The sequence below is a fragment of the Giraffa tippelskirchi genome, chromosome 2, assembly GCF_054371585.1.
Source record: "Giraffa tippelskirchi isolate mGirTip1 chromosome 2, T2T-mGirTip1v1.2.pri, whole genome shotgun sequence".
Lineage (NCBI taxonomy): Eukaryota > Metazoa > Chordata > Mammalia > Artiodactyla > Giraffidae > Giraffa > Giraffa tippelskirchi.
The window spans coordinates 117,431,566-117,443,996 of record NC_137276.1 but is presented as its reverse complement, the minus strand read 5'-3'; the positions used below and the strand labels follow the sequence as shown (position 1 = coordinate 117,443,996).

At 42.8% G+C, this 12,431-nt stretch overlaps 1 protein-coding gene across 5 annotated transcripts in view; it reads left to right on the top strand.

The window, feature by feature from the left end:
• The window catches only part of SIPA1L2 (signal induced proliferation associated 1 like 2), a 238,301-nt gene that overhangs the window by 200,181 nt on the left and 25,689 nt on the right, over positions 1-12,431 (top strand). For all 5 annotated transcript variants that reach the window (XM_081570374.1, XM_081570377.1, XM_081570375.1 and 2 more), the window contains 3 exons: positions 3,063-3,287; positions 8,426-8,579; positions 10,842-11,052. In XM_081570374.1, the coding sequence (XP_081426500.1) occupies positions 3,063-3,287; positions 8,426-8,579; positions 10,842-11,052 (590 nt within the window). The remainder of the gene's footprint in view (positions 1-3,062; positions 3,288-8,425; positions 8,580-10,841; positions 11,053-12,431) is intronic.

Sequence of the window (12,431 nt, the reverse complement as noted above, 5' to 3'; positions counted from 1 at the left end):
ATCCCCATGGACAAAAGAGCCTGGAGGGCTACAGTCCATAGGGTCACCAAGAGTCAGAGATGACTAAAGCGACTTAGCATGCATGCATGCATGGATACCCTAGACTTTAACTCTAAAATATCTCAGGGATAATCAAAGGCTTTGAAATGCATGATAGCTAAAGGCAATGCACAGTCCTGCCCTGGGTTCTGAATGGGGAAACTGAAGCCATAAGCATTGTTGGACAAGTGAGAAATGAGACTATGAAGTGGATATTAGGTAATAATATTGTATTAATGCCTGATGTGTGATTATCAGATTGTTCCTCTGTGGGAGAGTGTCTTTATTATTAGGAAATATATATGGAAATATAAAAGGATGATGTCATAAAGTTTGCAACTACTTCTAACGGTTCAGAGAAAAATGATGCAGCTGTAGGCAGAGAGTAACAACTATTATATCTCAATGACAGGATATCTCCTGTCTTTATACCATTTCTGTAGATCTGGAGTTTTTCAAAATAAGAAGCTTAGGAGATAGATATACAGGCCTTCAGAGCCCATTGCCAACAGAAGGAGCTTTCCTGTTGGGGGATTACTAACCGGTGTGCACCCAGGAAGTGGAGAGAGTTCATTGTAATAGCACCACCTCTTACTGCCTATTTACTTCCTTGCCTGTTGCTCAGGTTACCTTGGGTCAGGGGATGGCAGTACAACATCTTTCCCAGGGCACGGACCTGGGCCCCACGTTGTGGGAGTCTCCATCCTGCTAGGGGCTCCCCTGGTGGCTCAGTTGGTAAAGAATCTTCCTGCAATGCAGGAGACTTGGGTTCAATTCCTGGGTCGGGAAGATCCCCTGGAGGGGGAAATGGCAACCCACTCCAGTATTCTTGCCTGGGGAATCCCATGGACAGAGGAGCCTGGCAGACTGTAATCCGTGGGGTCACAAAGAGTTGGACATGACTGAGCGAATACCCCACCACCACCACCACCATCACCGCCTACTGAGGGACACCAGACTCATCCCCAGGAACCAAGTGATTCAGAGGAGCAAACAGATGCAGTGTTTTATGTGTTTTGTTTTGTGTGATAAGTTTTCAAATGCCACCATGTCTCCAACATACAAAGACCCAAAGATGGGTTATTTTACTGTGTTTTGTTTTACCTTCAGAGCCTTTATAAAAGTCCATTTCAAAATCATTTTAATATTAGACTGTTTTTTTAGCTTCCGCCATTGAATGATGCTTGCTTTGTATACAGGTTTGATTTCAGAATAAGATTTTATTTTATCTAGGAGCTTAGATGGTAATTTCTCCCAATGGCAAGAACTTGTGAATAATTCTTTGATGCATCACTCTAAAACAACAAATTAACGGCATTTACTTCACTAATATTAATTCAGAAAAATCTTAGGAGCAATTCTCTGAGGTGGAGAGTATTTATCAGGTTTTTTGTTTGTTTTGTTTTGCATTTAAAGTTTTTATTTTTTTGATGTGGACCATGTTAGAAGTTATTATTGAATTTGTTACAATATTGCTTCTATCTTATGTTTTGTTTTCTTGGCCCCAAGGCATGTGCGATCTTAGCACCCCAACCAGGGATCAGCCCACACTGCCTGCATTGGAAGGTGAAGTCTTAAGCACTGCACGGCCAGGGAAGTCCCTTGTATGCGTTTTACAGATCAGACAACTAAGCTTAGTAAACTTGCCCAGGGTCTCCCTGTTGTCACTACTTAGTGACAGCGGTGTGGCTCCAGAATCCTTGAGGCACACCTGTGTGTCAAGGTTTCTGAAAGCGATGCTCACCTGCCTTCCTAAATGCTGATGTTAGAACTGTAACTGAAACATTTAAGACTTTGTAAAATAATTCCTGATCTCTATTCTTGCTTATTTTTCATAAAACATTAGAATCTTGATTTTCCTGAATTTAAAAAAAAAAAAGATCTTTAGGTTTTTATATTTATAGGGATGGTCATATAGCCCACGGGAGTCATTAGTCCTTGTGGCTTCATCTGAACCACTGACCTTTAAGTTGTTTTTAGGGATTTTGTCTTTTGAATATTATTTCATATCACACAGTAATACAGCAAGCATCCATATACCCACACTGGATTGAGAATTGACTCTACTGTGTCAGGATTCCCACGTATTGTCCAGTTACAAGCCCTTCTCTTCCCCCTCAATGTGGCCCCTGACCTGGCTTTGGCAATGACTGTCCCCCTCGCTTTTCTCTACATTTCACTACGGATTCATACATTCCCAAACAACATACCATTCAGTTTCACCTGTTCATGAACTTGCTTTCAAAATGGAGTCATGCTTGATGCTTTCTGTGTGACCTGCTTCTTTTTCCACTTTGTTTGGGAAGTTCATCCAAATTGTCCACAGCCTCTGCTCACTCATTCCTGGTGTTTTCCTGGAGTTTTTCTTTTCCTCACCCATGTTTGCTAATTGAACATTCGTTCACTGCTGATGCCACCGTTGGGGAGCTGTTAGAATCTGTGCTTCTGTGAGCACTTCTGTTGCCTGCACCCATGCAGAGGTTTGGCTCGGGTGTATGCTTAGAATTACTGGGTCATAGGCTGTGAAGGTGCCCACCTTTACAGGTAATGCCTAGACTGATTTCCAAACTGTCTGCACACTCTCGCTCCCACTAGCAGTGGGAGACTGCCCCACATCCTGGTGAACACTGGGCACTCATCATCAGACATTCCCATTTTGGCCAGTCTGGAGAACATGCCTGATACTCAGCTATGGTTTGCACGGGCCTTTCCCTGGCTTGAGCCCCTTCTCTTATGTTTATTTACCATTTGAGTTTCTTTTCTGTGGAGGCATCAGTGTGGCGCCCATTTTTCTATTAGATTTCCCCTAATTGCGCTTTGAACATCCTTCTGGCCATAGGCATATAGCTTTGCATTTGAACATCCTCAGCCTGTGGGAAGAAAGGCTCAGCAGAGAGACAGCCGCACCTGCCCAGTTTTGCTCACAGAGGACAGGAGTCAAGCATGGTGGCTCCAAGGTTGGTAATGTGCCCACACTGCAGAGAGCTGATTGTATCACAGCTTCTGTCTGTTTATTTCCCCAGTGGCTCACACCATTCAGGAAGCCCTTCAGCTCACTGTTCGAAAAGTAGCGGGTCTCTGGATACGTCCAAAGTCTACATCGTGTCTCACGGCAGTGGTCAACAGGCCCCAGGGTCCATGTCCAAACCCTACCACAGGCAGGGGGCAATGAACAAATACATCATCGGCTGGAAGAAATCAGAAGACAGCCCACCACCTGAGGAGCCTGAAGTGGCTGAGTGTCCGGGGTAATGTGGTGTCTGGTGGCAGCCTTGGGTGTCTGGGGCGTGGACTAAGCTAATGTATTTTTTCCCCAGTAGAAACAAATCTTCTCAAACAGAAAAATTGAGAAACATCTTTGTAAAACTCTTTAAATGTTGGCATTTATGTTTGCCTTGAAAAGTCCTCTCTTTCCTTGATATTCTCATGTAACTTTAAAATAAATCTCTATTCCTTGTTTTTATATTAAAAAAGCTGTCTGCAATAGAAAAATCAGGGTTGTATGCTAGTGATGGTGTGAGTATGCTTGCTAAATCACTTCAGTCATGTCTGACTCTTTTGTGACCCCATGAGCTATAGCCTACCAGGCTCCTCTGTCTGTGGGATTCCCCAGACAAAAATACTGAAGTGGGTTGCCATGCCTTTCTCCAGGAAGTCTTCCCAACCCAGGGACTGAACTCAGGTCTCCTGCATTGCAGGCAGATTCTTTACCATCTGAGCCACTAGGGAAGCCCATGGTGTGAGTATAGATCCTGTAAATAACTAAGGTCAAGGACAATGTGAATCCCCACAGAGGCTGTGTGTTTCCTAAAGGTGTTTATAGTCAGTTCAGCTCAGTCACTCAGTCGTGTCCGACTCTTTGCGACCCCATGAACCGCAGTACACCAGCCTCCTTGTCCATCACCAACTCCGGAGTTTAGCCAAACTCATGTCCACTGAGTCGGTGATGCCATCTAACCATCTCATCCTCTGTCATCCCCTTCTCCTCCCGCCTTCAATCTTTCCCAACATCAGGGTCTTTTCAAATGAGTCAGTTCTTCGCATCAGATGGCCAAAGTATTGGAGTTTCAGCTTCAACATCAGTCCTTCCAATGAACACCCACGACTGATCTCCTTTAGGATGGACTGGTTGGATCTCCTTGCAGTCCAAGGGACTCTCAAGAGTCCTCCAACACCACAGTTCAAAAGCGTTAATTCTTCTGTGCTCAGCTTTCTTTATAGTCCAACTCTCACATCCATACATGACTACTGGAAAAACCATAGCCTTGACTAGATGGACCTTTGTTGGGAAAGTAATGTCTCTGCTTTTTAATATGCTGACTAGGTTGGTCATAACTTTCCTTCCAAGGAGTAAGCGTCTTTTAATTTCATGGTGCAGTCACCATCTGCAGTGGTTTTGGAGCCCAGAAAAATAGTCCGTTTCCACTGTTTCCCCATCTATTTGCCGTGAAGTGATGGGACTGGATGCTGTGATCTTTGTTTTCTGAATGTTCAGCTTTAAGCCAACTTTTTCGCTCTCCTCTTTCACTTTCATCAAGAGGCTCTTTAGTTCTTCACTTTCTGTCATAAGGGAGGTGATAGCACAAAAGAAAAAAATCGCACCTAATTTTTTAAAAATTAATTAATTAATTGATTGCTTTGGCTGCATCAGGTCTTAGCTGAGGGCTCAGAATCTTTCACTGAGGCACATGGACTCTCTAGCTGCAGTATGTAGGTTCAGTAGTTGCCACCCTCAGGCTTAGTTGCCCTGAGGCATGTGGGATCTTAGTTTCCCAATCAGAGATAGAAGAACCTATGTCCCCTGAATTGCAAGGTGGATTCTTAACCACTGGCCTTCCAGGAAAGTCTCTATTCCCCCGAATTTTAACATGACTTTGATTTCCCTTTCAGTTGTCACATTTGTAGGGGCAAGTAGGGAGGTATGTTTTGTATCTGTTGGAAAAAAGAAAAGATAAAAAATACTGATAACCCATTCCATAACATGTGTGAAAACTGCCGTGTCTTTGAAGAGACAAAGCAATCACATTTTAACAATGCAAATCAAGGCTGGTCAGGGCCATTTATAGTAGCTGGTGATTTGCTTATTTTTTTGAAGTGAAAAAAGTGAAAGTTGCTCAGTTGTGTCCAACTCTTTGGGACCCCATGGTCTATACAGTCCATGGAATTCTTCAGGCCAGAATATTGGAGTGAGTAGCCTTTACCTTCTCCAGGGGATCTTCGAACCCAGGTCTCCCACATTGCAGGCAGATTCTTTACCAGCTGAGCCACCGCAGAAGCCCAAGAACACTGGAGTGGGTAGCCTATCCCTTCTCCAGCAGATCTTCCCAACCCAGGAATCGAACCAGGGTCTGCTGCATTGCAGGTGGATTCTTTATCAACTGAGCTATCAGGGAAGCTCACATTTTTTAAGGACAGCCTTAAAAATTAACCTTCACATGCACTAAATGATGACATCATTGTCTTTTGCTGTGTTTGCTTATGTCATCAGTGTGAAGGGTACACAGGAGCTACAGCTATCTTCAGAGAGCTCTTCTAGATCTTAAGCTAGGAGTCCATGAGCTAGGATCACTTTTTCCCTTAAGAAATGACCCCACTTTTTAAATATGTCTAGCATGATATTGCCTTCTAAATTAAAATTAATTTTAATGCTAAACTTGAACATAGAGGACTTCCCTGGTGGTCCAGAAGTTAAGATTCCATGCTACCAATGCAAGAGGCACAGGTTTGATCCCTGGTTGGAGAATCCCATATGCCATGCATCAAAACATATATAAATAAATAAAAGATCATCATAGATCACTCATATTTTTTAAAAAATAATAAGAATTTAAAATAAAGTGAAAATTGAACATGCAGTCTTTTTTTTCCCAGAAAAAAACCCATCATGCCAATAATTGCAAAGGAGTTGTTTAGAAAGAAATTTTTGAGAGATAACCACATTTTATGAACATGTGTTCCTGTGGTCACGTTGGTACTTCTGTCTTATAGTCTTCCAGTGCTTCTCAGGGGTCCATTCTGAGGCTCCTAAGTTCCACCAGTTATTTGTAGAAGTGCTTTGCACATCATTGTTGGCTGTATCTTCCCTAGGGGTCTGCTTGAAGAGCCAGGAAAGGGTGAAGGAGCCCACTAGGACATTTCTCCCCAGAGAGCCTCAGCATTGGTGCATTGTAACACTCGTTTAGCAGTACCGCCTTCATAAAAGAGAGCCAGCATGAGGAGTATTGTGAGTAAGGGGTTCGTGTCTCTGTAGGGCAGAGGGGTTATTTCCCCTCATCACACCAGCTGGGTGCTGGGACTCGAACCCAGGCCTCCCCAAGGCTCTTCTCATGGGCCCAGCTCATCCTGTCAGATGTACCGTCCATCTAACGCAGACATGGTAATGTATCATGACTGTGGTCCTCCAGGACTTGCCAACTATATTGAGATTGGTCAAAATAATGTGTTACCAAATCACTGAAAGATATACTTAAAAAAGATCAGCCAAGCATCATGTGTGTCCCACTGAGAATTAGCAAATATTTGTGTCTCAGTGTACACAAAATACAAACCAGTTGTGCCCCCCTGAAGTTTCTCATGATGCAGAAATTGCCCATCTTTAAAGTTATATTCTGGGGCTTCCCTAGTGGCTCAGTGGTAAAGAACACACCTACCGATGCAGGAGACACAGGAGACTCAGGTTCAGTTCCTGGGTTGGCAAGATCTCCTGGAGAAGGAAATAGCAACCCACTCCAGTATTCTTGCCTGGAGAATCCGACAGAGGAGCCTGGCGGGCTACAGTCCTTGGGGTCACAAAAGAGTTGGACGTGACTTAGCGACTAAATAACAAAGTCATATTATAGGTAGACCCTTGTTGATTATTTTTGTTAATAATATAATCTTATGTTTTAAAGTGCAGCAAACAAGAGCTACTTACTGGCTCGTTATTAAGCAGCCCTGAATGTGTGCCTTGAGCACAGTGCAGCTCATACCATTTGCAGACCCTCAATGTCCCGAGAATACTCTAGATACATGGTAGTGGTCACCACCATGCTGGGTTTACCCACATGGAGAATTACACTAGGCGTTAGAGATACAAAGCTAATTATATCCGAGGTCCCATTTTCAAGAATACCCCATCTCAGGGAGGAGAGAAAGTGTAGCAGTTACTAACCGCAGTATTTTATAGGCAGTTCACAGATATATTATTTCACTGCACCGCCTGGGAACCCCACTTATTGACATATCATTTGGTAACTTTAATAAAGTCACTTAAGTTAGCAGAAAATGCCAGCAATTTTTATTCAAAAGCATAGGGAAACTGGGATAGTACATTTTATCAGCAACTCTAGGTATTTACGTTTTCATTCAGCAGTCATTCATGTCATCAGCATTGCTGGTGCTTCGAGAGCCAAAAAGTTTGGGACACCACACCTAACTCAAGAACAAAGCAAGAGCTGTAGCAATTTCAGATAAATAGTTCTTAATTTTGAGCATGTCTGTGTGTTTCATATCCTGATAACTTCTCAGCAAGCCATTCCCCTGTGACACAATAGCCTTGCTTTAGAGATAGGGTCATCACTGTGACACAAGGCAGTGACACAGGTCATCGTCTGTGGCCTGCCTCCCTGGACCAACATCACAATTCTGGGTCACGTGGCCACTGTCATCTCTGCTGACAGTCCAGCCCCTGGTTCTACACTCACCATGTCTTCGGGAATGTTCCAGACCAAACCTTTTAAGAAATAACTCCCCAGTTTTCTCCCTGGAAAAGGAGCAAAAACGGTAATTCAGCTAGATAGTCTTTTGTTGTCCATAAGTACATTTCTATACACTGATAAGAGAGACAGCTTCCTTATTTATTCAAATGGCTCTGCAAAATTGCTGATAATAAAAATGCTTGGCATGTGCCCAGATCGATTACTCTTCAATGTCAAGTTCCCCAGGGTCCAGCTTTCTGTGTTGCTGGATGGATGGTGGGGTGTGGTTGTCCAGCCACAAGAGAAAGGCTCTCTCAATTTCCTGAGAAGCACCAGGCTTCCTTCAAAGAACACAGGATAATCTCTGATGAATTATTGAAACTGTGTTTTCTGATACAGATTAGGAAAGGGAAAACACAGCCTTGTTTGAAAAGTTGACTCTGTTTTCTCATTCAGGGCTTTGGGGATCTGATTTGTCTCTGAATTATTCAGAACCCTAACTCTGCAGTTGAGCTCATTTCACAAATGTGAGATGGCATGGGATCTGGAGGAGATGTGGCTAAAATGAACCCGCTCAATAATTAAGAGCTGGGTGTGTGTGTGTGAACATGGTGGTTGAAGCTGGAGACTGGATTTTAGTTCTTAAGGGTACAGGCACTTTACGTATGCTGATGACCCATCTTAATTTCCTCCCTGGCTTGTTTCTCCAGGCTGTACAGTGAGATGGACCTGCTGTCCTCGGCAGCTCAGCAGCAAGTAGTGGTGGGAGATGCTGTCGCAGAAACTCAGCACGTGCTCTCGAAAGAAGACTTTCTGAAATTGATGCTTCCTGACAGCCCCTCGGTGGAGGAGGGGAGGAGGAAGGTCAGTGACTTTTGTGTGGCTTTGAAGTTACCAGAAACACTAAGGAAATGCCTAAAGAGACACCAGGACTCCCAGGGCTCTTCCACATGTGGTCCCCTCATGATCCTACCCACAGCTCCATGCCTGTTGGCCGTTTTCACACTGTTATTCCACCAGGAAGCAGAGTAAGGCTGTGAGAGGTCAGGAAGGGAGACTTCTGGATGGATAGAGGGAGCTCCAAGCAGGCAGGCCTAGCCTCACCTCTTAGCTCCAAGGACAATTGGCCATGTGGCATGTGTTTTTCATTTTTCTTTTTCTTTTTCACCATGTGATTTTGTACATTGGCTGTGTGATTTGCTTTTTTATTTTTTAGCCATGTGATTTTGTACATGTGACTTAACTTCTTGGCTGAGTGTTGTCCTCTGAAAAAAGGAGGCAATGATATGTGTACTGCAGAATTTACAGGGTTGGAGCAGACATAAGAACCAGCCTCGCACGGGACCTGTACGTGACGGGTAGTCAGAAACAGGAGCTGTTAAAACTTACACTGCCTGACTTTTTTGCTCCGGAACTGTACCAAGGATAGGTTCTCTAAGCCATCCTGCTTTGTTGTCATCCTGTCCCACAAATGGGCAGGAGTTAGGTACCCTGCTGCTGTTGCTACCATCAGATTACTTATTGTCCTTATTCGTTTCAGCTTTATTCTTTATTGTTACAGTCTCTCAAGCCACTTTGTTAATGAGTAGAAAGTATGAAAAAGAACTCACAGGTAATCTAGCCCAACCTCCTCTTTTGGCCAAGTAACTGAGGCCCCGAATGGTGACATGTGACGTGCCCGTAAATATTTGGTGGCAGTCAGCAATGGAATGCAGCCTTCTCCCTGCTAATTCAGCACTCTCTTGTCCAAATGAAAAGAAAAAAGTCGGGCATTGCCATCTTGACTGTGATCAAGTTAAACAGCAAGTCTTTGTGCTCCCCTATCTTCCCTAAAATAAAACAATGCTGCAATTAACCTAATTGTGTTCTGAGAGTAACAGTCTAATGAGATGCTACCTCAAAGCTGCTTTAATCTAATGGGTCTGTAATCAAGTTCTGAAGAGCCTGCTGGTCGTGTGTGAAGAGGGAATCCCAGCAGAATTCAACAGAATGAGTCTTTTTTTTTCTTTTTTTTTAACTTGTATCCAATCATGTATATGGTACTGTGTAAGCTTGGGTGCAGGCTGTGGTACCAAAAATGCAAATGGCTTTTCTTTTAATAGGAACAAACTTCTCCTTGACATTTTGTTTTTCTTCTAAGACAAACCGCCTCCTTTTCATGGTGTAAACTTTGTAGTTCATACACACTCTGGTTCCCATTCATCAGTTGGACAGCGTCAACAAAATGGAAGGGACACATATAATAGATATATTTTTAGCATTGTGGCTGCATTGGCAAACGTAAATAGCCGTTTCTATATTTGCTTGATGCAAGCATTCTGGCTTTTACTATTATTGATGTAAAAGGAATAAGGAATGTGGTTCAGAATATAGGAGTTGGAAACTCAGATTTGATTAAATTTTTCTTGAGTTTTTGACTGCTTGCTTCTCTAGTATGAATTTTCCTTACCCTATCTATGACTTAACAATACTTTTAACAGTTTCTTTAGATCCAATTATGATTGATTACTATAACTCAATTTTCAATAACCGTAATAAACTTTTATGAGTGTTAAAGTGCATAGACAATAAGATTTTCCCGGACTGATACTGTCTTTCTTGAACCTGTTCATTCGACTTAGAAAGCTGCTCTGCTCAAAAAATTGATATTATTATTATCTAGATTAGATTGAACCTCACATGTAGGTGATTGGTACAGAAATCACCTAATATTAAAATACAGTCATTTCTAATTAAAATCAAGCCAGCAGTCGGTGTGGTTTCAAATAACTATTGCCTGGAATGGCAGCCTTCTGTATTTCCAGAAGCTGCCATGGCTATACGGTTATGGAGCTGCCATTTAACATTTCAGAATTAATAAAGCTGTGCATGTCTAATTCCTGGTAATACTTCACAGAACGTCAGAGGAGGAAAACATCCAAATCCAATAACTGCAGGAAGCCTTTGTGTGTTTGCCTCTGTGACCGGAGTGCCTGGTGCAACATCGCTGAGCCACAGCCCTGCGCCTTCCTAGGGACAGCTCAGAAATGCCTGCAGGGCAGGTTCAGGACCCACCTGAGTTAGATGAGCTCCACGCTTCCAGCTTTCTGACACCTGTTCTCCTCTCTCCCCCGTGTGAACCCCTAGTTCTCGTTCTATGGAAACCTGTCTCCACGCCGCTCACTGTATCGCACCCTCTCAGACGAGAGCATCTGCAGCCATCGCAGGGGCTCTTCCTTCGGCAGCTCCATCCTTGACCAGGCACTGCCCAACGATATCCTGTTCAGCACCACCCCACCCTACCACAGCACCCTGCCGCCCCGGACCCAGCCTGTGGCCAGTATGGGGAGCCTGCGCAGTGAGTGCCCGGGGTGGACTGCGCTGCCCTCGCGGGTGCTCTGGGGTGGGTCTCTTACTGAGGCTGGGGGAACTTGCTTGTTCTTTAAACTATATATATCATTTGGTTGGGTGTTTCTTTTTTTTTTTTCCAGTAATTTTTAAAGGTGATAAAGCCCCACAGTGGATATTTTTCAGAAGTTAAGCACTACTGCCAATTTTGCAGAAAATTGAAAATCCCACGTTAAACATTTTTATTGAGGAAAAAACTAACCTCTCTACTATAACTTGGCTATTATGTCTATAAAGAAAAAAATGTCTAAAACTCGATTTTATAAAGTGAAAATGGTGGCATGGGGCACATTTCCTGGTGACCAGCATGCAGGGAGGAAGGTTGATTTCCTCGCCTTCTGTGTCTGCTGCTTCCTAATCTTTAAGACCTGTTGATGGTGGTGGTGAAGGTGGCACTGGGGCATCAGGATATATGGGTCCAACCCCGTCACTTAGATTCTCTGTGTCCAGTTCACTCTTAATATATTAGCCGTGGGTTGACTAGATACTTTCTAAATGATTTTCCTTCGGATCCTAAATCTTGCCCTTTTATGTAGTGTTAGTTCCTTACTAACATGTCAGTGTTGAAGGGTGATTTTTTTTTTTTAACATTAGTTAGCTTTATTTTCTTTGTTCATAGTTAATTTCTGTTGTACAGAAAGAATGAGGATCTAATCAAATATATTCATTGTCAGGGGGTTTTTAGTTGTTGTTTGTTGAATTTCATCACAGAAAGCATTATCTTTAGAATCCTTTAGAACCAATTTGAACCTCATAATACACGTGTAAGTCCCAGGCTAAATGACATAAAAGCTCTAATAATCTTTCTAATGTTTAACATAATTGGGAATGAACCTGGTCTCATAAAATTCTTAATCAATTTCTTTAAGCAACATAATATCCTGCTTGTTACGAAAAGTCCTTTTGCCCAAACTGGAGAAACCTTTATACTCTTTCTTGATAAAGATATGAAGATCAGACAGACATATTCTTATACCCTAATATTTCTGCAAATGTTTGTCCTTTTTTGTAAATAGATGACTTTAATGACCTCTTAAAAGCTTTCCTGAAACCAGTAAAACTATTTTCTTACGAATGTTATATCTTTCACTAAAAATGCTTGAGGTGTGATGGTGAAATCTACGGGATAAATGTTAATATAGTTCTTACATTCTTACATTCATTTGCTTCCACGTGGAGAGTGCACAATTAATCCTTAAACATCACAGATTTGAACTGCAGAGGTCCACTTACACACAAATTTTTTCCAGTATAAATATCACAGTCGTGTATGATCCACGGTTGGTTGAATCAGGGGATGTGGCACCTCAGATATAGGGGCCAACTATA